We start from the raw sequence: 22,683 nt of genomic DNA, 5'->3' as shown, positions 1-22,683 counted from the left end.
TTTCGCTAGTTATACCAGACAAACTGGGGTATCAAAATAAAAGCATTCATAATAATTATAATTACAATTATATTAATAGTAATAATAATAATGATAGTAGTAGTAATAATAGTTATAACAACAACAACAACAACAACAACAACAGCAACAACAATAATAATAATAGTAATAGTAATAATAATAAGAATAAATTACTCTGATCTCTTTGCTGCACCTCCCCCATTTTCGGGGGGGGGGGGGCATGAAGATAGGCATCATGCATACAAGACATTTAGAGTAGAAAGCAATAATCTATGTATGAAGCTCAATGCATAGATACAATCACGCGAACTCTAATTTCTGCCGTTTAGCGTCAGTGGTTAGCACTGCCCCCAACGTCCAAGGGTGGAAAGGAGAAGACATGCTGTTGCGGTGTGACATCAAAGAGGAGCCTCTAGGTGTGTATTGGGAAAAGGAGGAGTTCTTAAATCCCGAACAGAAGACGCCTAAGGCGCAATATTTAGATGGAACGTTTGAGAGCTTGGAGAAACGGTTTGATATTGACAAGAACTTCAGCCTCGTCATTACCAGCTTGGAGGTTGCAGATGAGGGTCGTTACTATTGTCATGTGCTGCTGAAGAATTCCAAAAGTTTGGGAAACTCCACCATCATGACAATTAGCTGTAAGTAACATAGAAATTGAAGAAGCTTTAGACACGCAAGGTAACTGAAAAGGAGACGAAAGGACTGATTTCATATGACAAGTTTCACAGCAAACAGATAAATCAAGATAATAGAAACAACTTTGTTAAATATAATGATTTCGTGTCTAGGCGGAAGATTGATGTTTGAAACTCTCTTAAGCAAATAGACCTTGTCTCCTTTTTGTTTGTTTGTTTGTTTTTGGTGGTTTTTTTTTGGGGGGGGGGGGAGGCACTTTTCCACATTGTGGTGTCATAACAAATCGTCGGTCGCATTACGAACCGGCGAATGTTCGAATTTGCGCGGAAACACGATTACGAGATAATCGCGTTTAAAGAATCGGGACTTCTTTAAACGTATAAAAACGTGTCTTATAACCGCACATTGATGATGATATTAAGAGAGTGATGAAAGCGGAATTTTCTGCTTTGTTTGATACTAAATATTATTTTGTAGCTGCACCTGGGGCTCTGTGGTAGTGATGCAAAGTGCGTTTGCCGGTTCGTAAAACCCCCCATTTCAGCGTTTTACGTACATCGCGTACTAAAGAGAGGGCATTACGAACCGGCAAATGTATACATTTGCCGGTTCGTAAAGCCCATGCTCAATACGTGTGGACGTAGCGAGTGCGCATTACGAACCGGCAAATGTAACATAAAATGGCGCGTATCATCACACATTCCACACGCTTAGGTGGTACGCGCACAGTGTAATGTATACATTCGCCGCTCTAGGTAGTGGGATTGTGATTCATTCATGTTCATTCATGTTCATTCATGTTAGTTGTATCATAATCATGGATATTAGGAAAGTGTAACAAACACCACAGTTATTTTCTCAAACTATACAACCTACCTGTACTTTTACACATTAATTGTTGATGCGGGTAATGTTATCAAACTGTGCAATGGGTTTTTGATTGGATGAGTACTGTTCTATTAAAGTGTGCCTGGTAGTCACTGCAGGGCTGCCAACTCTCACTCATCGAGAGTGAGACTCACTCATTTTGGTCCTTTCTCACTCTAAAACTGTATTTCATTTGCATGCATTTCTATTGATCTCACTCATTTTGCCTCCTAAATCATAGCATTGGCCTATGGCAGTCTCACTCTCAACTAGTTTCAAATGTTGGCAGCCCTGTCACTATCTATAAATATTACAAGTGTTGAGTCATTATCAGTATTGAGAGAATATAATTACACCCATACAAACACAAACATACACAAGCACACATACACGCACATATACCAGTAAACACACTCGAACCCACACACACAACCTACTTTCTGACACATTAATTGTTGATGCCAGTAATGTTATCAAACTGTGCAATGGGTTTTTATTGACTATACTGGATGAGTACTAAAAGTGCGCCTGGTAGTCACTGTCTATAAAAAAGTGTAAATTCATTATTGAGAGAATATAATTACACCCATGCAAACACAAACATACACAAACACACACTATACATGCACATACCAGTACACACACTCAAACAAACACACACACACACATACCCTCTTACAAAGCAGTCATAATCACCTTGTTCTCCCAATTCCAGGTATCTGTGTCTCTCTCACTCCTCTTTTTTTTGTTCTCTTTTTTTTTCTATTCACCAGTCCCCAAGTTTGTGAAGAATTCTGCATTTTATTAATTCAAAATGCACCATTCCACATGTGTGTTCATAATTACATACAGTAACTACAAAACAAAGCATTCTCCTCAAACTTCCAGATATAACCTGTAAATTCAGTGAGTGATTTTTTTTTTTTTTTTGCATTTTCGACAGCTCACAATAATTACATTGCACACTATTATTACAATACATTAAATTACAATTGATACAAAATAAATGTGACATTCTCCATGATACTTCACTATGTAATCTCACTTGGAATGAGAAGTTAGGCATTTGTTGCATTTCAGAATTGTGTTCTGACCACTATAAAAGTGGTGCAATAACATGTACAAAATACAAAATTCTCCCAACACTTCACGAGGTAATCTGACCTGTAAATTGGTGAGAAGTTCTGCATTTCCTTGACTTTAATGTATTACAGTAGTACGCGTGTTAGTCACAAATAGTGCAATAACATGATCAAGTGTACCATTCTCCTCACACTTCACAAGGTAATTTTGCCCGGGGTTAAATTAATGAAAGTGATACCCAATGTGTTTATAAACACGAGTCTACAAACTTTAACAGTCTGCCAACTACTGGACTGCTGGGAGGAGAGTAGTGTACGTCATTTGTCTCTTTTTGCTGTCCTTAGGATGGGAGACAACATGACAACATGTTAATAACATGTCTGGCTAGCCATTCTCTTTCTAGGACCAGAATTTTCAAGGCATGATAATATTGTCTGATAGACATTCTGCCATTTTCACTGAGGCAATCATAGCCAAAAGATTGATATGGTTACGTGTTAAATCACATCTTTGATGGTTAAAATGTGTTCTACCATCTACAAATATTTGACTTTTTGTAGGCTTCCCCACTGTTCAGCTTTTTTTTGTTGACAATTCTGTTTTAGATTCCATGAATTTTTTCATGACAACTGAAGATCTATCAGGAATAGAACTGATGTCAGTACCTACATATTCTTCCACATGAAAATCTTCTGGCTTTGCACTGACATCTATCTTCCACTCCCTCAAAAGCCTCAATGGCAGTAGTTTCCAAATTTGCAATGAAGAGACAATAAACGGAATACATACTGGAACACTACACTTTATTTCTATTGTTTCTTTTATATTTGAATAAGGTCCTCCCGAAGTGATAAAATTGGTCGATTTGTGTGAAACTGTGTTGAAATTATTGAAAGCATGTAACAAATATGTAACACTGAAGATAAAATAATTACCAGAAAGTATTACAAACTTGATCATGCATCAAGTCTATATTTGTACAAGGCACTATGAGCAAGAAATTCACCAATAATTCCCTTTCCTTTCCTTACAAGAAACATGTACAATAGTTTGCCTAAATGGTCTTCATTTTAGGAAAGTTGGTCAACAGTTAGTGCACTACATATAATAATGTAAATACAACCAGATGTATACCAACAAGACTAGATAGAGGGCAGTATAGAATACATACAGCATAATATGAATATGCTGTACTTCCATTACACTTCACAAACAGTTTTCTATTGCTTTCCTGTGTCCGGTTACCATCAAGATCAGTTCTTCAATGTCTGACAGGGACATTGCTTTCTCGAGATTTAACAGTTTTCTATCATCCAGCAAGGTTCAGTATTCTTTGTAATCTGAAATAAGAGTGGAGGACTTAGTCTGCTTTCAAATTGAAATCAGGTACACCTAATGCAAGGAAAACAAATACATAATTTGATGAAACTGCCAAGTCTGGTTGAATAATTGTTACTTCATTTACTTTTTTTTTTAAAACTATTCTTTACAGAAGACAAACTATTTTCTTTAAATTTTACAGGTTGCCTGCCACAAACTTTTTCTTACAAGAGTGAAGGATAAAAGAAAAAAAAAAGATAAAGTATTTATCACATGTTTAAATTATTTTACATTTGTTATTGGAAAATTAAGTTTTGGCTCATAATTGCTTTTTTAGGAATTTGCACCACACAGACAGATAATGCAAGAAATACAAACAACAGTTATACAATGCCCTGAACTTCTCAACTCCAGTTGAATTACCTTCAGTTTCAAAGGTAACATTGCTGCGTTGTTTCTTAGAATGCGGACACCACAGTTGTTTGTAGAGGCTCTGCTTCTGTTGCTGCTGCTGCTTCTAGCAGTGTTGCTAATGTTCCTGGAAGTGCAGATGCTAAAGTTGCAAGTAGAGGCTCTGCTGCTACAGTGGTAAGTAGAGGCTCAGTTGCTACAGTTGTAAGTAGAGGCTCTACCACTGTTGTCGTACTTAGAGGCTCAGCTGCTAGGGCTGTATGTACAGGCTCCGCTGCTGCTGCTGCTGCTGCTTCAAGCGGTGCTGCTGATGTTTCTGGGGATTCAGCTGTCACAAATCGACGTTGAGGCTCTGCTACTGCTGTCGCAAGTAACGATACTGCTGGGGAAGTTGTAAACAATGCATCAATGAAAAAAATTATATGACCATCCTGAGGGTAGAATCAACAAGATTTATACTAGATATACTTGCAAACATCTATCATGGACACTAGAATCTACAGTGTATTACATGCACATAAAGCAAATTATCAGTAATTGATTTTGTTTGGGGACTGAGAAGAGACGTTGACATAATAAATTGTAAGTAATAATCAATATCAGACTTTTAAAGAAAGGAAGTGGAAAGCTAACAGTCTTCAGCATCCTACAGTCATTACAAACTGCAATTATGACATTTGTTTTATTCATTACACAGAATTGAACATTTATATTGAAAATGGTAATGCAATGAAAGTACATTGTACCTACATGATACTATGCATAAAAATCTCTACATCATTTTAAAATGAAAAAAAGACATAATATATCTTGATAAACTTATTGATGTAGAACAAATCAGTAACTATGTATTCAAATTACCTCAGGCAGAAAGAGGAATGCCCTCGTCATCTGACATCCTACGTCCATCCATGGGCATGTTGAAGACTTGAAGCACCCTCCCTTTCCACCAGCCATTTTCACTTCTCATATGTACGCAGGAACCTTGTTTCGGTTTGGTCCGTTGAGCATGATAGAGGTCACTTGAGCTGACAGGATTCATAGAACCATCCCTCTTCCACTTGACAAGAACATCTATGCCTACGGTGGTTCAAAAACACAAAAAATTGTATGGACAATTTCAGTGAGAAATTTGACAGTTGTGTCATACACTATGTGATAAAACATTACAAGTACCTGCAGGTTTGAAAAATGTGAAGAAGAGTATTTCTTAGAGCTAAAGCACAATTTCAGAAGAAAAACAAAGTAACATAAGGAAATTCTTTACAGGCAATCACCTACGACATTTTGTGAGACAAAATGAAAATAGCTACAGCCAGCATACCTATTTGAAATGCAAAAAAAAAAATTGTCATCAAAGTCTGCTGATCTCTGAAGGGCATAGTAATTCAGGTGCTATTGGTGGAGCTTTTACACCTTGCGGTTGGCAAAGGTAAATAATGATAACTGCTACACATTCTTTGATTAGAAATGTGATGTCTTTCACATAAAAACCTAACAATCTTATACACAGAAGTGTTAGTGCTTGCTTTTTTTCTCTTTTAATACATTGAGTAGCAGTCAACATTGATATACATGTATGAAATAATTACAGTAAGGCCATTAGAAACTTCCCCCAAGTATGCTCAAGCAGGTGCCTAGGGAAGAGCTTGTAATATCAACATGAGCCTGTCCTCACCAGGTTACTATCTGCATAAGATACTTGACAGTAGAGTTAGATAAGATCGACATTACAGAAAAGGTATGACTACATTACATTCCAGATATCAAAACAGTGATTTCTGTCAGATGACATGGTATTGTTCAATCATCTATTCCACTGAAAGTAATAAATGACCTATTCCATTCACCGTAAACTGAGAAATGTTTGTGAATACCTGGTTCCCGGTACACTTTATGGTCCACAAGTACCGGTACCATAATCACTTGTTACGAATCAAACTTACCATTATAGGCAGAAGGAAAAACATCCTCATCACCACTACTCTCTGCGGTTGTACGTAGAGGCTCTGCTGCTACAGTCTGAAAGGCTCAGCTGCTACAGTTGAAAGTTAGGATCATGCTGCTACAAAAGAGTTTTACGGTAGCATACGTAGACGCTCTGTTGCAATAGTACTGTCGGTAGGCCTACTGTAGTACATAGAGGCTTCGCGACTACAATTGTATGGAGAAGTTCAGCTGCTACAGTTGCACTTTACAGGCTCTGCTCATGCTGCTCCTGCGCCGAGGGGTGCTGCTGATGTTCCTGGGATGCTAGCTGCTACAGTTGTAATGATAGCGGTGCTGCCTTTGTTTGTGGGGACTCGGCTCCTGCTTGTAGTGGCCTGCTGCTCCTAGAATTATCCCCAAGATATAAATAAGGAAAATCATGTCAGTGTTATCAGGGCACAAATAGGATACCGCGGTAACTTATATAGAATAAAAATCCCTGGATATAGGCTTATACTTGTACCGGTACATGAGTGTTAAAAAAAAAACTGTGAGTACCGGTGCCGGTAATCAACTTCGTTTAATTTTTCTGAAAGTTCATTGATATCTGTCCCGGTAATCAAAATAAGTATCATACCGGTGAATACAACCTCGATCTAGCCTATAAATTTACTGTTTATGCAGGATTTTAGTTAGACAGTAAAGGCCAGAGCAGCTATTCTTGCATGCTTAAGGAAGCTATATGTAACTATAACTGACTTAACACTGACGCTAAACACTCTCCATCATGCAATTTCATTCTTACTTAGGGCCTAAATACTATTTTTTTTAATGCAACAACATGAATCTTTGAAAACGATGATAATCATTTATTACTTTGGGCCTATTTTCAGTTCTACATGGGTATTTGCAATTGCTACACGATATTTTTTTTTTTCAGTTTATAGATTCTACTATGCTTTAGTTTAAAAAAAACAATGCATCCGGGTTGTATGGGAGGATTGCTTTATCTCTGACCAAGAATAATCAAGGACCCCCTTCGACAAAAATGGTGGCTAGGTGTACGACTGTGTAGGATCTACAAGGAAATGAAATACACAGGAAAGCTACTTTTACATGATAATGTCGAGCAATTCTACTTCTCTGATGTAATATTTTATGATTACACATTAACCTGCCCCGATTATCATTACTTTTGTTTTTAAACAGAAGATTAAATAACAAATGAGCAACAAAATGCACCTAGTAGTTACATACCAGCACAATTCCGAGTGCATGGGACTGATGGTGATGACGAGCCCTCGCTCGCGGCCTCGCAAGCTCCTCGATTCGCCCCACATACCTCACGTGTGTTCCGTCTGAACAGGGATTTTACGAACCGGCGAATACGAACATTTGCCGGTTCGTAATGTCACAAATTGCAGCATTTGGACATTTTGAAAATTCGTCACTACCAAAAATACATGTTTTCGTGAATTTTGCGATTTGATATTTTGGGATAGATAGAGTTTGGTATGGACATTCAAAAAATGGAAAAAAGTGAATTTTGAAAAATTGACCCAAATTCGAACATTCGCCGGTTCGTAATGCGACCGACGAAATGTTTTATATGACATTACCGTTTACGCCTTAAAACAAAGTAGATGAAGATTGTGGACGGTTAGTGTGTGAACTTTCTGTACAAATCAGTGATGAAAAGTGGTGTTGAAACAAATTATATTAAAGTTGTTTTCCTAAAACAGCAGTTTCTACAAATGTGTTACCATAGCGACCACCAAGTTTAACACAAAGGGAGACTTTTGTTGAGCGAGTTTTCTATGACAAAAAAAAAAAAAAACCCTCGTGGAACACATACTCAGGCAGGTTCAATCACTTGCCTCACATTCGCCTTTCGCATAATTGGAAACATGTTCATCTTTTACTAGCTTTATAGCTACACTATGAATAATGATTTTCTTTTCTTTTTTTCATTTGTTACGCTGTTCCTTTTTGCGTAAGTCATATTACTTATGGATTTTGAGGTATAATAACATTGATTTTGGTATTTTGGTATTAAGTTATTAATTATCCTAAAATTGGGAATTCAAAAAATGTAAACGGTGAGTTTTGTTTATTTTGTGTTATCATTCAATTGCCATAAGTGTGTTTCTTCGTAAGAGTTTTGTTTAGTTTATAGTCTCGTTTGTAAAAGAACAAATCCAAAGAGATCAAAAATAAAACAAAAGCGAAAACAACTTTTCGTTAAAGTTACGCAAAGTATCAGGTGATATCATGTAATGCCAGTTATTTGCCGAGTAAAGATTAGGATACGTATATAAAATATACGTCATTTCTAAAATAATTTTCTTATTTTCCTAGCAATGGCATCGGGACATATGATTGAGGAGTGCGCTGATGGAAGTCAATCTCCTCAAAGCAGGTGTAAATATCAACCTTCCTCCAACACCCCTTCCTTTAGGCCTACTCTTACGTGTGTCGTGAGTGGATTCAAACCTAACGTATCCATGCTATGGACCGAGGAGTCGGGAAGTAGACTGAATTCCGTGGTTTCACAACAGAGTACACTTTCTGACGGGACAAACGAGAGGCTCGAGACAATCACTGTTTCAGTTAAACATGGGACAGAGCAAACCTTTATGTGCATTGCTACCGGTGATTCGCTAAATGGAACGTCGACTCGAGAAATCACCGTTCTGCCTTCATCAGGTTTCTTGAAATGTTGACAATTCTATGTTTCCAAATAATAACTGGCAAACAATTTATCTTGCTTAAACCAATGTTCTTATTGAGATTTGAGACGGGGAAGTTTAAGTCGCTCATTCATATTTTGATCAAAGTAACCAAAGTAAAGTAACACAAAAGGTGTCCATTTTACTGGTCTCCAAATTACTATAAAATAAAGAAAAGATGCATTAAAGAGACATTTTAACGAATTTCAAAGAATAAAAGTAGGAGAAGAAGAAGAAGAAGAAAAGAAGAAGAACAATTTGCAGGAATACGCGTCAGAAGTCCGACACCAATGGGCTATGATACAGCACACGAGTTGCACAGCCCGTGATATCGACATTTCTAGGCGAGTATGAAGGCCCATGAGCTGAGGTATTAAATAAAAGGTCCACGAGTCCCACTCGTATTACTAACATTTGCCTAGTGCCGGACTCATGACCTTTTTACCTAATGTCAATGTGACAGGCTGTGTGACTCGTGAGCTGTCGTATGACCCATGGACCTGGACTTTTATCAATGTCGAGCACTTTGGCCGTATGACTCGTGGTAGAATGTCTCGTATGATAACTGAATTATAAATGTGTCCTTTGAATCATTTGTTTTGTCGTCATCATGATAATAATTTGACCGTGCATCACAAAACCAACAAAAGGTCCCAATCCTTGATTTTACATGACAGTGACGGATCCAGAGGGGGGCGCAAGAGGCGCACGCCCCCCTTTATTCATCGTTAAAAACAAAAGAAATAAAAAGAAAAAAAAAATGAAATGAAACCCGGAAGTGGTACCAAAAATAATAGTTACGCACCCCCCCCCCCCCCTTTACAGAATTCCTGGATCCGCCCCTGCATGAAAACTGAAAAAGGTGAAACAGGTCAACCAAGTCGATTTTAAGTTTATATACTTTCTGTAACGGCTAGTCTTCGTCTTCGTCTTATCCTTTAGTTTGTGGTGATAACATAAATGGGAAAGTGTTTTCTAGCAGTTTTTCTGCAACCATTTCTTGTCGAGTAGTGTTATCAAGTACGTCTTACAGGTCCCTTTTCATTTCTTGAAAATCCTTCGCACATTCTTCACTTTCAACTCTTATGTTAACTTTTGAAAGGATATTGCTGCTGCTTTGAAAGTTGGCATTAATCATGAACAGAATGTGTTAATAGAACATGTCAATCTCAGCTTAAACTGATAAACCCTTCATTGTTGTTGCTACCGTGGTTTACATCCTGTTATTTGCCCCATTAATTGACAGCTAGAATGGCTTTAAAATGATTAATCGCTTGAATAGACCCCGTACTTCAGAGCCTCTTTTCTCAGTTCACACTTTTCCAGTCTGTGCATGCTTTCTTTACAATATTGAGATAGGTTAGGGGAGTCCATTTGAATTGAGTTATACAACATTTTGAATATTAGAGTCTGATCGTTCCGAATGTGCCCTAAACTAAAAATCCATGTCTGGCGACTATTTGTTGGGTTTGTGGGGCAGAGTCAGAAATGTATTCAGGCGATTAGACTCTTCGTTTTCACTATCAAACATAAACTTTCACACACACACACACACTCAAACACTTATACTAAAATCTTATCATTGTATTGTTCTATCTAAGTATTAATGTGTATGTTTTTTTTTACTGTCTTCTAAATGGAGTAATGAATGAAAGTGTTTCATATCTGTCTCTATCAAGTTTCAGGAAAACGTGTTGATTCGGGTCTCATCATTGGATTTACTATTGGTGTGGCTGTTGCCATAGTTATCCTATTTCTCTCTGTTGGGAAATATCTGCAAAGCAAACATCCGGACTGCCTACCGCGAAAAGGTATTGATTTAATTTCTTCAAGGTTAGATATTTGCATTCGTTTCGTTAATGATTACGCGCGTGTGTGCGTGTGTGTGTGCGTGTATTTCTTTGGTTTTATGTATGAATTTTTCATTATTTTGAAATATTTGTCAACATTAGGGCTACCGCAAAATTGTCCCAAGTAAGCAGATCTTGCAAATCTATTATCAACAATAATTATTCTACGTCAAATAAAATAAACAATTATCAATGAAGTAAATGCATCATACCACATATCGAGAGCGTAATGAGCTAGAAATTATATTGGCATGAGAATCTGGGAGTGAAAAAAAGGAAACAAGAAAGGTGTTGAAAATAAGTTGTGCCTCTGATATACACTATATAAAAATGCTCATTTATAGTGATTCTCTTGTTGTTATTGATGATGATAATTTTTCAGGATGTGGCTGGAATCCCTGCTGGCGAAGACCCAACATACTAGAGAGATTTCATGAGGAAATAGAATGCTTGAGAAGCCCAAACACACCAGAGCAATGTAATGAGGAAAGTGAATGCTTGAGAGGACCAAACATACCAGAGCAATGTCATGAGGAGAGTGAATGCTTGAGAGGAAAAAACACACCAGAGCAATGTCATGAGGAAAGTGAAGGCATAAGAGGACCAAATATACCAGAGAGATTTCATGAGGAAGAAGAATCAATGCTGAGTAAGACAAATAGTATGTAGATAATCACAATCTTATTCGTTGTCAGAAAAAAAAAAATATATATGCACAGTGACTTTTATATGTTCAACATTGTGAAGCCTCATCTCTTTAAACTACATTCTTTGTACAGTGGTACAGCTGTATCATGCAACACAGTTACTAAAAAGAACGATAAACCGTATTCCAGACCCCCCCCCCTCTCTCTCTCTCTCTCTCTCTCTCCATCTCTGAAATGTGTGTACAGGATATTCGTACATGTCTGCGGGTATTTATGTACACTCATATAATATGGATTTTATTATTTTTTTCTATCATTCTGGTTTCTTTTCTAAGAACCACCATCACTTACAAAGGCACAAGTACAGCAATGCAAAGACGATCTGAAGGCATTTTACCGTGTGTCACGACGCAAGGTCACGGTGGATCCACTCAACTTTTTGGAACGTGTTGAACTGGATGAAATTTATACGAATTTAAGTATAATAGACCTAAATAGCAGAAGTAAGACACCGATAACATACGACGATCTTCTGACAAACAATGAAAATGGAAATCTTTCAAAGCGACTTCTGATCCAGGGTGAGGGAGGTGTCGGTAAAACAACGCTTTGCGCTAAGATTGCCTGGGACTGGTGCCAAGGAATAATTCTCCAAGATCTGGACATGGTGCTCCTAATACCTCTTAGAGATATCAAGAAATCAAAAAGTATTGGTGGCATTGTCAAAACGTACCTGTCTCATGCAAATACGGCAACAAAGAAGAAGATAAATGACTATATTTTAACAAATCTGAGCAGGATTCTCATTTTATTTGACGGTTTCGACGAGTTTGACGAAACATTAAGTAAAACGAGCAGCAGTGATGTCATTCGCATTCTAGTATCAGAGCAATACTATTTATGCAAAGTAATTGTGACCACACGCCCTTGGAGGACAAATGAGTTCATGATGGACAAGAGTTTTGCCGAAACTTACACTTTACTAAATGTCGAAGGATTTAACGAGGAGAATTTGTCCATTTATATTAGGAGGTACTTTCGGATTAGAGAGATGGACAATCTTGCAGAAAGCTTAATCAGTTTTATGCAGGAAAATGATGTCATCCGGTCAAACATGGCCCCGTTTCCTATTTACTGTGCAATGCTTTGCCTCATGTGGAACGACTTCAGTGAAGAAAGACGAAGAGAAATGCAAAAATTGCAGACTTTCTCTAAGATTTTTGGAGAAATGATCTCTTTCCTGAAAGAACACTACGCATCAAAAATTTGTGAAAATCTACAAGATCAGAACATTGTTGAACATTTAAAGGAAGCTGGTAGGGCAATTCAAGAAATTAGTGAGATAGCGTTAGAGGGTTTATTTCAAAGGAATCTCTCTTTTCCTGAGGAACAATTCAGAGAATGTCATGATGCCATGGTCACATGCTGCAGAGTGGGAGTTTTGACTCTAGAAAAAAATGTCATCACTAGGGAACGTCGGCACGATGTCAACATTTCATCATTGGTTACATCAACTGTTTCTTTTCCCCACAAACTGTTTCAAGAATACATTGCAGGGGTATATGTTGGGTATTTATTCGACAACGATCGTGATAAGTACGACAAGGTGAAAAACAAACTTCTTAGTCGACCTGAGGAGTTCCGCTACGTACTCTACTTCACCTCAGCTCCAGGGAATGAACTCGGCATTGATATGATCAACGGCTTCATAAACCATGCTCCCGATAACTTGGAGACTTTTCTTTATAGAGATAGTGAAAAACGTGATTTCTGTGTTGACGTTGCGTTTGAATGTCACACTGAGGAGGCAGCAAGGGCAGTGGGAGAACGATGGCACGAATACATACTATCATCCGATTCACCAGAACACACAGTGTCAGGAGTGGTATTCATGGTGCGCTATAACCAAGTGGTGAGTGACACAACTTGAATATTGATATGCAATATTTACGAAAATATTATGTCGAACAAAAATAGGATTCCTTGTGTGTGTGTGTGTGTGTGTGTGTGTGTGTGTGTGTGTGTGTGTGTGTGTGTGTGTGAGTGCGTAATCTACAACCTTAACAGCTGTTCTCAAAGTTAGTTTTCGGACCTGGAACAGATCTTATCTATTAGGGCAATTGTTTTCATATAAAAAATCCTGGACAATTGTATTAACGCTTTACGTATAATATTGTTATGTAAAATAAAATAATTGCCGTCTTCCGCATGATACAGTTGTATGATGACTTGATTTGTGAGTTTAATTTGAATACCCATGTCACTTGTTTCATGTCTTGTTATTAACTCTTTATGTGGCATGGTAGAAACCCCAGTGTGCCACGTTATTCAGAGACACCAACGTAGTCATGCTTTCAGAAAACATTCTGTTTTTCCAAACTATGACACTTCCATCTAGATTGATGTGAAGCTGGACATGTAATATATATATATATATAAAATAGCATACATACTTATGATACAGGCCGGCAGTGCATGACAGAAGTTATAGTGCACGTAAAATATAACGATTGCCAACGATAACCCACTATCGATTTGATATCGGTTTTTGCTCCCTCATTTCAATCATCAAGTACTGAATCCCGCACCTTATCGACGCGATTGCGCAACAATCACGATACCTTTTTTCGATACTATCGTTATTATCGAAGTTTGATCCATCGCCGCCAGCAACTATGTAGTACTGTCAATGGGGGACTCGACTAGTTCGGCGGTAGATTTAAACATGGATGCTGAAAACAACAGGTTTGCTACTCTAACAGAGACTGATCTAAGCGACATCTTGGACAATAAGGACGCAAAGAAAACTAAAGATGTCATAAAATACGCGCTTCGAATTTTGGAATCGTACTGCTCGGAAAAAGGAATCAGCCTGACGGATGTTGAAAGCAAGTCAGCCCAAGACTTGTGCCGCTTTCTGCGTACATTTTACGCGGAGGTGCGTAGGGGAAATGGGGAACTATACGCTAAGCGCTCTCTGATCACACTTCGTTATGGTCTTCAGCGACACTTTCAACAAACGCTTGACGTAAACATTTGTAGCGATGGTGACTTCAAAGGTGCAAATGATATGTTTAAAGCTGTGCTACACAAAGTGAAAGAGGCTGGGAAAGGATCCGTACGGCATAAGGACCCTATCACCGACGAAGATATGTCAAAAATCAAATCTTCACCTGCCGTCTCACCTACGACACCAAGGGGTCTCCAGAATAAGGTTTTCTTAGATCTAATGTTGCATTTCTGCAACAGGGGAAGAGAAAATCTCCGCAACATGAACAAGGGAGATTTTGCTGTCACAACTGACTCTTCGAATCAAAGGTATGTGTATCTGGCTAGAGACATGAAAACCAAGAATCACCGTGGGGAAGGGCTTGATGACGAGCAAAGTCAACAAGGTCGTATGTATGAGACCCATAAGGATGACTGCCCCGTTGAATCTTTCGTGAAATATGTCTCACACCTACATCCACACTGTGATGCATTGTGGCAACGACCAAAAGCAACCACAAGGCCTGGCCATCCATGGTACGACAATTCTCCCGTAGGTGTGAATACTCTTGCGAACAAAATGTCGTCGATTACTGCTGAAGCGCATTGTTCTAAAGTATATACCAACCACTGCCTTCGGGCAACTTCAATTCACAAACTCGATAATGCTGGATTCGAAGCACGCCATATAATGGCAATCTCCGGGCACAAATCTGAGACAAGCATAAAGCATTATTCTCGAGTTGAGGAAGAGCAAAAGCGACGAATGAGTTTGACCATTTCTCGGGTCCAGTCGACGCCTACAATGCCTGCCACAAGCACGTGCTTGAATCCGGTTGCGCCTAGACCTGGTCCTACTCCTACTACTACTAACGTTAGCTCTGTCGCTCGCAGATCTAGGCCTACATCTAGTCCTAACGTTACGGCTGGACTCGCGTCACCCCACACTTCTCCTATCAACATCAGTTCCAACATAAGTAGATCTACTCACCAGCAACTTCATTTTCATGGATGCAAAGTCAAAATTTATTATCAGAAGTAAACGAACAAACTCAATGACGATGTGATGGGCATGGTCTCATGTTATAGGCCTAGAACTATGCCATTATGGAATTTCACGTTTGGATCTTGTGTTCGGTGTTCCAGAGCGTTAATTACGTGTTAACTGTTGACTGTTAAGAGTTTCTACTGTTACTTCCGGATTTTGTCTACACAGCTTGAAAGAAACTGGTATTGGTAAGTGATCTGGACTTCCCTATTTCTACCTATTTTTGTAATTCACCTGGGTATGTATGCTATTTTATATAACACATAGTGCATGAGTTCTTCTTGCACTATAACAATACAAGCACCTCCAAATTCTGAATTTGCCCTCAGGCAGTTATATTCAATTCGGCCTGCGGCCTCATTGAATATAACTGGCCTTCGGGACAAATTCAGAATTTGTCGGTGCTTATATATTGTTATAGTGCATTCAGCCTCATGCACTATATATATAATATATATATATATATATATATATATATATATATATATATATTTATAAGTAATTTCTTATTAAGCGCTATGTCCAGTTACAAACTACTCAAAGCGCTTTGTGCTCTCTTTTAAGAAAATAGAAAAGGTACAAATAAATAGTACATTACAATACAGTGCCATACCATACAAAACAATACAATACAATGACAACGCTGTATGACAAACCGATGATTGCTTTTCAGGGAAATTGATCAGTAGCTACATTAATGTAAAGGCACGGATTTTACACACAATACAGTAACATATCTGAAAGGAAGCACCGCTTGATAGTCAACCATATGTGAAAACTATATGTGAAACGAACGGAAGCGCGAGAAACGCTTCCATTGTGCTGCGGAACTTGGCGATTTATCGATCGGTTTTAGCGGATTTGGGGGGGGGTGTGAGCAGAGTGTATGAGAAGTTAGCACGATTACGATTGCACATTAAGAGTTAATCAGAACGTTTGGAGGTAAATTGTATAAAAATGTTTTTCATCGTGGCTTTCAGAAAAAAAAAGTTACGAGGAGTTGAGCAGTATGTTCTTATGGCAAAATCATTGGACTCCACGGAGAACGTAAGGCAGTTACATTGTCTACTAAAATCATACCCATTTGCGACAGTTGCAGTTGTCAAACTGTGCTACTTGTATAGTAATCATCCAAGTTTCGTTATACTTAAGAGACGCCGTGTATCTCAGGGAGATGTCAAACTGGGTATCGTGTCTTGAACATACCTATGTGTTTTGGGCATACATCTATCTAGGGCACATAACACGAGTATTGATGCAATCACATTCCTCGCCCCTCTGCCTTTCTTATTATATCAAATTGAAAATGCATTCTTTCTTCCCGAGTTGTGATAGTGAAATGGCGACATGAATAGAACGTGTATCAAAATTGATCCTCTTTGCTTTATAGTTTTGAGTACTTTATCACCTTTACGCTTCTGTGAATAATCAATTTCCTCTACTGTCAATTCGTGTTCGTTCTCTCAGCAATCGCTAACAATGAACAAAGTGAAGTGCGAAAGAAACGTTTCACGTGACTTGGCAGGGGGTATGTGTTCCAACAGTGTACTCCGTGAAGTACAGCTATCGTACTCACAAGTTCACGTGGAATTCTACGAGATCCTCCGGGCAGAGGCTTCAAACTGCCAGGTAAGAGCTTATATGTATTACCATTATCTACAGCACGTGTGTTTTTTTATGTACATATTCTACAGATGAAATGCTACTAAAATATTTCATAGAGGCAATACATTAACAGCATGATAATAAAAAAATATGTAAAGAAAAAAATAGGTGTGAACAACGTTTTCTTGAAGAAAAAAAATTCTTAAAGAATCAAAGCTTCATTCAAAAGTAGGCCTATATGTAATGACCATGTTTACTATCATAGGTGTTTTAAAATAAGATATGTGCTTCAGCATGATCTCTCATTTGAAATGCTCATTTCATAATTATACACTATATTTTTTTGGCCAATCATAATTCTTTGGTAAAGAAATTATTATGGAAAAAATAGAAACATTGTTTTGAGCGTGAACATGACGAAAATCACCCGAAAGGATATATGCGGGGACCCAGCCGGACTATAACAGAGGAATACATTTTGAATAGTCATAATGAAACAAGTAGTCCTTTCCGCTTTTTGACAAATAAGCCTTGTGAATTTAAGCGGGACTGCCCACATCCCCTTCTGCATACGCCAGGCAGCTGCGGACAGATCATAGCACCGTGTTTCAACCCAACAAAGAGACATTATAAACCTTTGGAGTTGCAAAGATGTAATTTATGAGACAGTAGTGAGGAAAGATGATTTCCTTGGTAATCTTTAAACCATGAGCCACACTGATTAAGGTCCTGATTTGGAGAAAGAAACTGTGTTCCTCCAAAGCCATTTCATACTTTTCTGCATAATTCCATCTCTGAATTGTTATTTTTGACCCCTCAAAATTGAACAGGAAGTGTTGAATGTAATAAAACGATTTAAAAACATATGGTTTTGTTGTTAGATACCTTACGGAATATTATTAAAAAAATGATGCTATGCAAATAATTCATTCTTTTGTATATATTCTTAATTTGTCAATAGATAATGGCATCCTTCCCTCAAAAATGAAAATAACCAAAATTATACCGATCTTCCGGTTTTTTTTTTTTTTTCGAAATATAGGCTAACATCTTTACTTACATAATTTTCCAAAATGCTTAAAAAAATATTTAAAACAACAGTAGATTTTCTTTAAAAAAAAGGACACAAAATATAGTTCACAATATATAAACATATGTATTGTTGAGGGAAAATGGATGTTGTTGCACTGACTACTGGGGGTGGCAGGATGTTTACCGAGCGGGAAGGATACCCCCAATAGAAAGGTACATTTTCCGCAATGGAAGAGAGTTAATGTAAGATATAAGGTGCATCAGGTACATTCACACAATTCACCATCACGATGAGAGGGCTGCAACACAGTTCAATCGGAAGAGCATATTTCCAGGGTAAAAACTGCTGTTTTATTGGCAGATATACTTGATATATATATCAAAATGAGTTAAAACAGGACTATTACTCTAACTGCATGACACGAAGATTCTCGCTAAAGTCCTTAGATTCAAGAAGTCGCTCCTCTTGAGAAGTGAAGTTTCAGAAGTACTGTGATTCGTCAGAGCGAGCGATATTTATACCTCTATGTTTGATATAATTTCTTAAACTTACAAAAGTATTCGGGCAATTCAATATGTGGAAACTTAGAAATGAGAAACATAAACTGTTTGGGGCGCATACCTTGATATGGGGTAAAACATAGAATTATTCAGAGGACTATACACAACATTGACTTCCAAACGACGTAATTCAACGAATTGACAGAATCTACGGAATGTGCAAGGAATGTGTACTTTATCAGAGATTCATTCTGGAACGGAAATGCCCTTATTTTGGAATGTGCCCTGCTTGGTACTTTGTGAGGTGGAGTTATGTTAAAAATCCTAATGTTTTGGGACAAAGGCCGGAAGAGGAGAAACCCTAAAGGGCTCACACCTGTAAATAAAATGGACTGTCCCAGACCCCTTCACAAATTCGTACCAAAGATACCAAAATAAATGAAGAAAAAAATAATTAAAAATCAATGATGTAGTTGGGCAAAAAACTGAAAAGCTGTAGATATTGAGTATGAATTCCTCTACAAACTGCATTTTGGTTGGCAGATGAAAGCTTTTCTGATGGAATTTGAGGGGACTATATTTCATTGAGTACGTGTACGGAAAATAGGTGATTTTTTGAGTGACAAGAACTCGTAGTCTGGCTTTGCGGACCCGTGGACAGAATTAGAGCAGAGCAACCCACCCTGACAATCTGATGGATGAAAGGTAATATCTCACTTATTCAGGTTAGTGAAGATGAAACACCTCATTTCTCCCATCTATTTTACAGAATTTTTTGAAATTTGGATTTTAACACACGTCTATATGGGGAATTATTTACCCGTGTGAGCCCTTTAGAGAATGCACGCAATACATGCAAGTCTATGGGAAGTTTTCATCCCATACAAGCTCTGCTGGTTTATGTTGATCTTGTATTGTGTCAGATCTCTCTTCGTCCCTCCACCTTCTCCTCCCTACTCCCCCCCCCCCCTCCCTCTACCTCTCTCCTCTACCCCCCCCCCCCCCAACTCTCTCTTGCTCACAATTTCTTTTCTCAATATTATGTTCTTGTGGTACTAGATCTTAGTAAATAGCAGTCATCAGTATCACACAACTTTGAATGACTTCTTATATTGTGTATCTTGTATTGTGTCAGATCTCTTCCTCCCTCCCCCTTCTGCTCCCTACCCCCCACCTCTCTCCTCTACCCCCCTCCCTCCTCAACTCTACCTTGCTACTATTTCTTTTCTTAATATTATGTTCTTGTTACTAGATCTTACTACATAGCAGTCAGTCATCAGTATCACACAACTTTGAGTGACTGTGTTATTTTAATGTATTTCTTTGTTTTGGCTACCACTGAAACAGCTCAAAATATATAAAGTTAGTCTGTTTGACAAAACAAAGTCTTATCAAGTACTTTGTAGGCTATAAGGTGATGATGACACACCCACAATCAAGGATAACTGCCTGGATCTATGTATTCATCTTATGAAGAACTGATCAAAACTGCAAGATTTATTTTAAAAAAACCCTAAAGGGCATGATTTTCTAAAAGTGTCCCTTTGAGAAGCTTTATAATCATTGAAAGTGTAATTTCTCATATGATGTAGGGGCAAATATCATAAAAAACACATTTATGATGTTTAAAAGTCAAATAAGAAATATGACCTCCACTATAGGGCTCACACCTGTAAATAAAATGGACTGTCCCAGACCCCTTCACAAATTCGTACCAAAGATACCAAAATAAATGAAGAAAAAAATTAATTAAAAATCAGTGATGTAGTTTAGCAAAAAAACTGAAAAGCTGTAGATATTGAGTATGAATTCCTCTACAAACTGCATTTTGGTTGGAAGATGAAAGCTTTTCTGATGGAATTTGAGGGGACTATATTTCATTGGGTACGTGTACGGAAAATAGGTGATTTTTTGAGTGACAAGAACTCGTAGTCTGGCTTTGCGGACCCGTGGACAGAATTAGAGCAGAACAACCCATCCTGGCAATCTGATGGATGAAAGGTAATATCTCACTTATTCAGGTTAGTGAAGATGAAACACCTCATTTCTCCCAGCTATTTTACAGAATTTTTTGAAATTTAGATTTTAACACACGTCTCTATGGGGAATTATTTACCCGTGTGAGCCCTATAGAGAATGCACGCAATACATGCAAGTCTATGGGAAGTATTCATCCCATACAAGCTCTGCTGGTTTATGTTGATCTTGTATTGTGTCAGATTTCTCTTCCTCCCTCCACCTTCTCCTCCCTACTCCCCCTCCCTCTACCTCTCTCCTCTACTCCCCCCCCCCCAACTCTATCTTGCTACAATTTCTTTTCTCAATATTATGTTCTTGTGGTACTAGATCTTAGTAAATAGCAGTCATCAGTTTCACACAACTTTGAAAGACTTCTTGTATTGTGTATCTTGTATTGTGTCAGATCTCTTCCTCCCTCCCCCTTCTGCTCCCTACCCCCCTACCTCTCTCCTCTACTCCCCCCCCCACTCTTCCTTGCTAGAATTTCTTTTCTTAATATTATGTTCTTGTGGTACTAGATCTTAGTAGCAGTCATCAGTATCACACAACTTTGAATGACTGTGTTAATCTTGTAAAGTGTATCTTGCATTGTGTCAGATCTCTTCCTCCCTCCCCTTCCCCTCCCTACCCCCTCTCTCTACCTCTCTCCTCTACTCCCCCCTCCTCAACTCTACCTTGCTACTATTTTTTTTTTCTTAATATTATGTTCTTGTCACTAGATCTTAGTACATAGCAGTCAGTCATCAGTATCACACAACTTTGAATGACTGTGTTATTTTAATATATTTCTTTGTTTTGGCTACCACTGAAACAGTTCAAAATATATAAAGTTAGTCTGTTTGACAAAACAAAGTCTTATCAAGTACTTTGTAGGCTATAAGATGATGATGACACACCCACAATCAAGGATAACTGCCTGGATCTATGTATTCATCTTATGAAGAACTGATCAAAACTGCAAGATTTATCTTAAAAAACCCTAAAGGGCATGATTTTCTAAAAGTGTCCCTTTGAGAAGCTTTATAATCCTTGAAAGTGTAATTTCTCTTATGATGTAGGGGCAAATATCATAAAAAACACATTTATGATGTTTAAAAGTCAACTAAGATATATGACCTCCACTAGAGGGCTCACACCTGTAAATAAAATGGACTGTCCCAGACCCCTTCACAAATTCGTACCAAAGATACCAAAAAAAAAATAAATGAAGAAAAAAAATTATTAAAAATCAATGATGTAGTTTGGCAAAAAACTGAAAAGTTGTAGATATTGAGTATGAATTCCTCTACAAACTGCATTTTGGTTGGAAGATGAAAGCTTTTCTGATAGAATTTGAGGGGACTATATTTCATTGGGTACGTGTACGGAAAATAGGTGATTTTTTGAGTGACAAGAACTCGTAGTCTGGCTTTGCGGACCCGTGGACAGAATTAGAGCAGAACAACCCACCCTGGCAATCTGATGGATGAAAGGTAATATCTCACTTATTCAGGTTAGTGAAGATGAAACACCTCATTTCTCCCAGCTATTTTACAGAATTTTTTGAAATTTGAATGTTAACACACGTCTCTATGGGGAATTATTTACCTGTGTGAGCCCTAGAAAGTGTAAACATGGAGGGGTGTGCTTGGCACGTGTGGAATGTAAACATTGACCCAACGAGAATTCGCTGCGGACGGCAAGTATAGTGGTTTTCATCTACAACAAGTCAGTGGTTCTCTGCTTATCCACATTCGTAACACTATCTCCCCTCCTCGGAAGTCGATGCCCCCATCGAGTGTATAGAGGACATGCGAACACGTTTAGATTGTACTCACGTTACATCAATACTAAATGAGCAAACCGGAATGCAATTTTATCATGGCATGCGTGACTAAAAGCTTACAAATACTAAACTATACTAAATAACTGTATGCTACTGCTACAAATACGAATACGAGATAGCAATTATATTAACATACAAGAATGACATAAAAAACAATGTACATGATATA

At 38.0% G+C, this 22,683-nt stretch overlaps 3 protein-coding genes and 1 long non-coding RNA gene across 5 annotated transcripts in view; 3 read left to right on the top strand and 1 right to left on the bottom strand.

The window, feature by feature from the left end:
* The first annotated feature begins 307 nt into the window (after positions 1 to 307).
* Positions 308 to 22,683, top strand: part of LOC140235877 (uncharacterized) — a 237,445-nt gene continuing 215,069 nt past the window's right edge. Inside the window, exons 1-2 of the mRNA XM_072315871.1 lie at positions 308 to 662; positions 8,629 to 8,976. Of these exons, the coding sequence (XP_072171972.1) occupies positions 308 to 662; positions 8,629 to 8,976 (703 nt within the window). The remainder of the gene's footprint in view (positions 663 to 8,628; positions 8,977 to 22,683) is intronic.
* On the bottom strand, positions 4,146 to 6,399 carry LOC140235710 (uncharacterized). Of its 2 annotated transcripts, none has more exons than XR_011901715.1 (3): positions 6,288 to 6,399; positions 5,203 to 5,421; positions 4,146 to 4,723 (listed from the first exon to the last, which is right to left on the bottom strand). It is a non-coding gene; the product is annotated as an uncharacterized lncRNA (long non-coding RNA). The 2 variants fall into 2 exon arrangements; XR_011901714.1 differs by having other exon boundaries at positions 4,146 to 4,720.
* LOC140236252 (uncharacterized) overlaps positions 9,432 to 22,683 on the top strand; it is a 48,654-nt gene continuing 35,402 nt past the window's right edge. Inside the window, exons 1-3 of the mRNA XM_072316214.1 lie at positions 9,432 to 9,531; positions 11,832 to 13,408; positions 17,000 to 17,161. Coding sequence (XP_072172315.1) covers positions 9,432 to 9,531; positions 11,832 to 13,408; positions 17,000 to 17,161 — 1,839 coding nt within the window. The remainder of the gene's footprint in view (positions 9,532 to 11,831; positions 13,409 to 16,999; positions 17,162 to 22,683) is intronic.
* LOC140235707 (uncharacterized) lies at positions 14,222 to 15,526 on the top strand. Its single transcript, XM_072315721.1, has one exon. The coding sequence runs from the start codon at positions 14,222 to 14,224 to the stop codon at positions 15,524 to 15,526; it is 1,305 nt and encodes a 434-aa protein (XP_072171822.1).

Source organism: Diadema setosum, chromosome 12 (assembly GCF_964275005.1).
Source record: "Diadema setosum chromosome 12, eeDiaSeto1, whole genome shotgun sequence".
Classification (NCBI taxonomy): domain Eukaryota; kingdom Metazoa; phylum Echinodermata; class Echinoidea; order Diadematoida; family Diadematidae; genus Diadema; species Diadema setosum.
The sequence above is the reverse complement of the archived record's forward strand: the minus strand, read 5'-3'. Positions and strand labels throughout refer to the sequence as shown.

What these genes read in the sequence shown, in the direction of transcription:
- LOC140235707 (XM_072315721.1), top strand. Translation starts at nt 14,222, where the DNA reads ATGGATGCTGAAAACAACAGGTTTGCTACTCTAACAGAGACTGATCTA.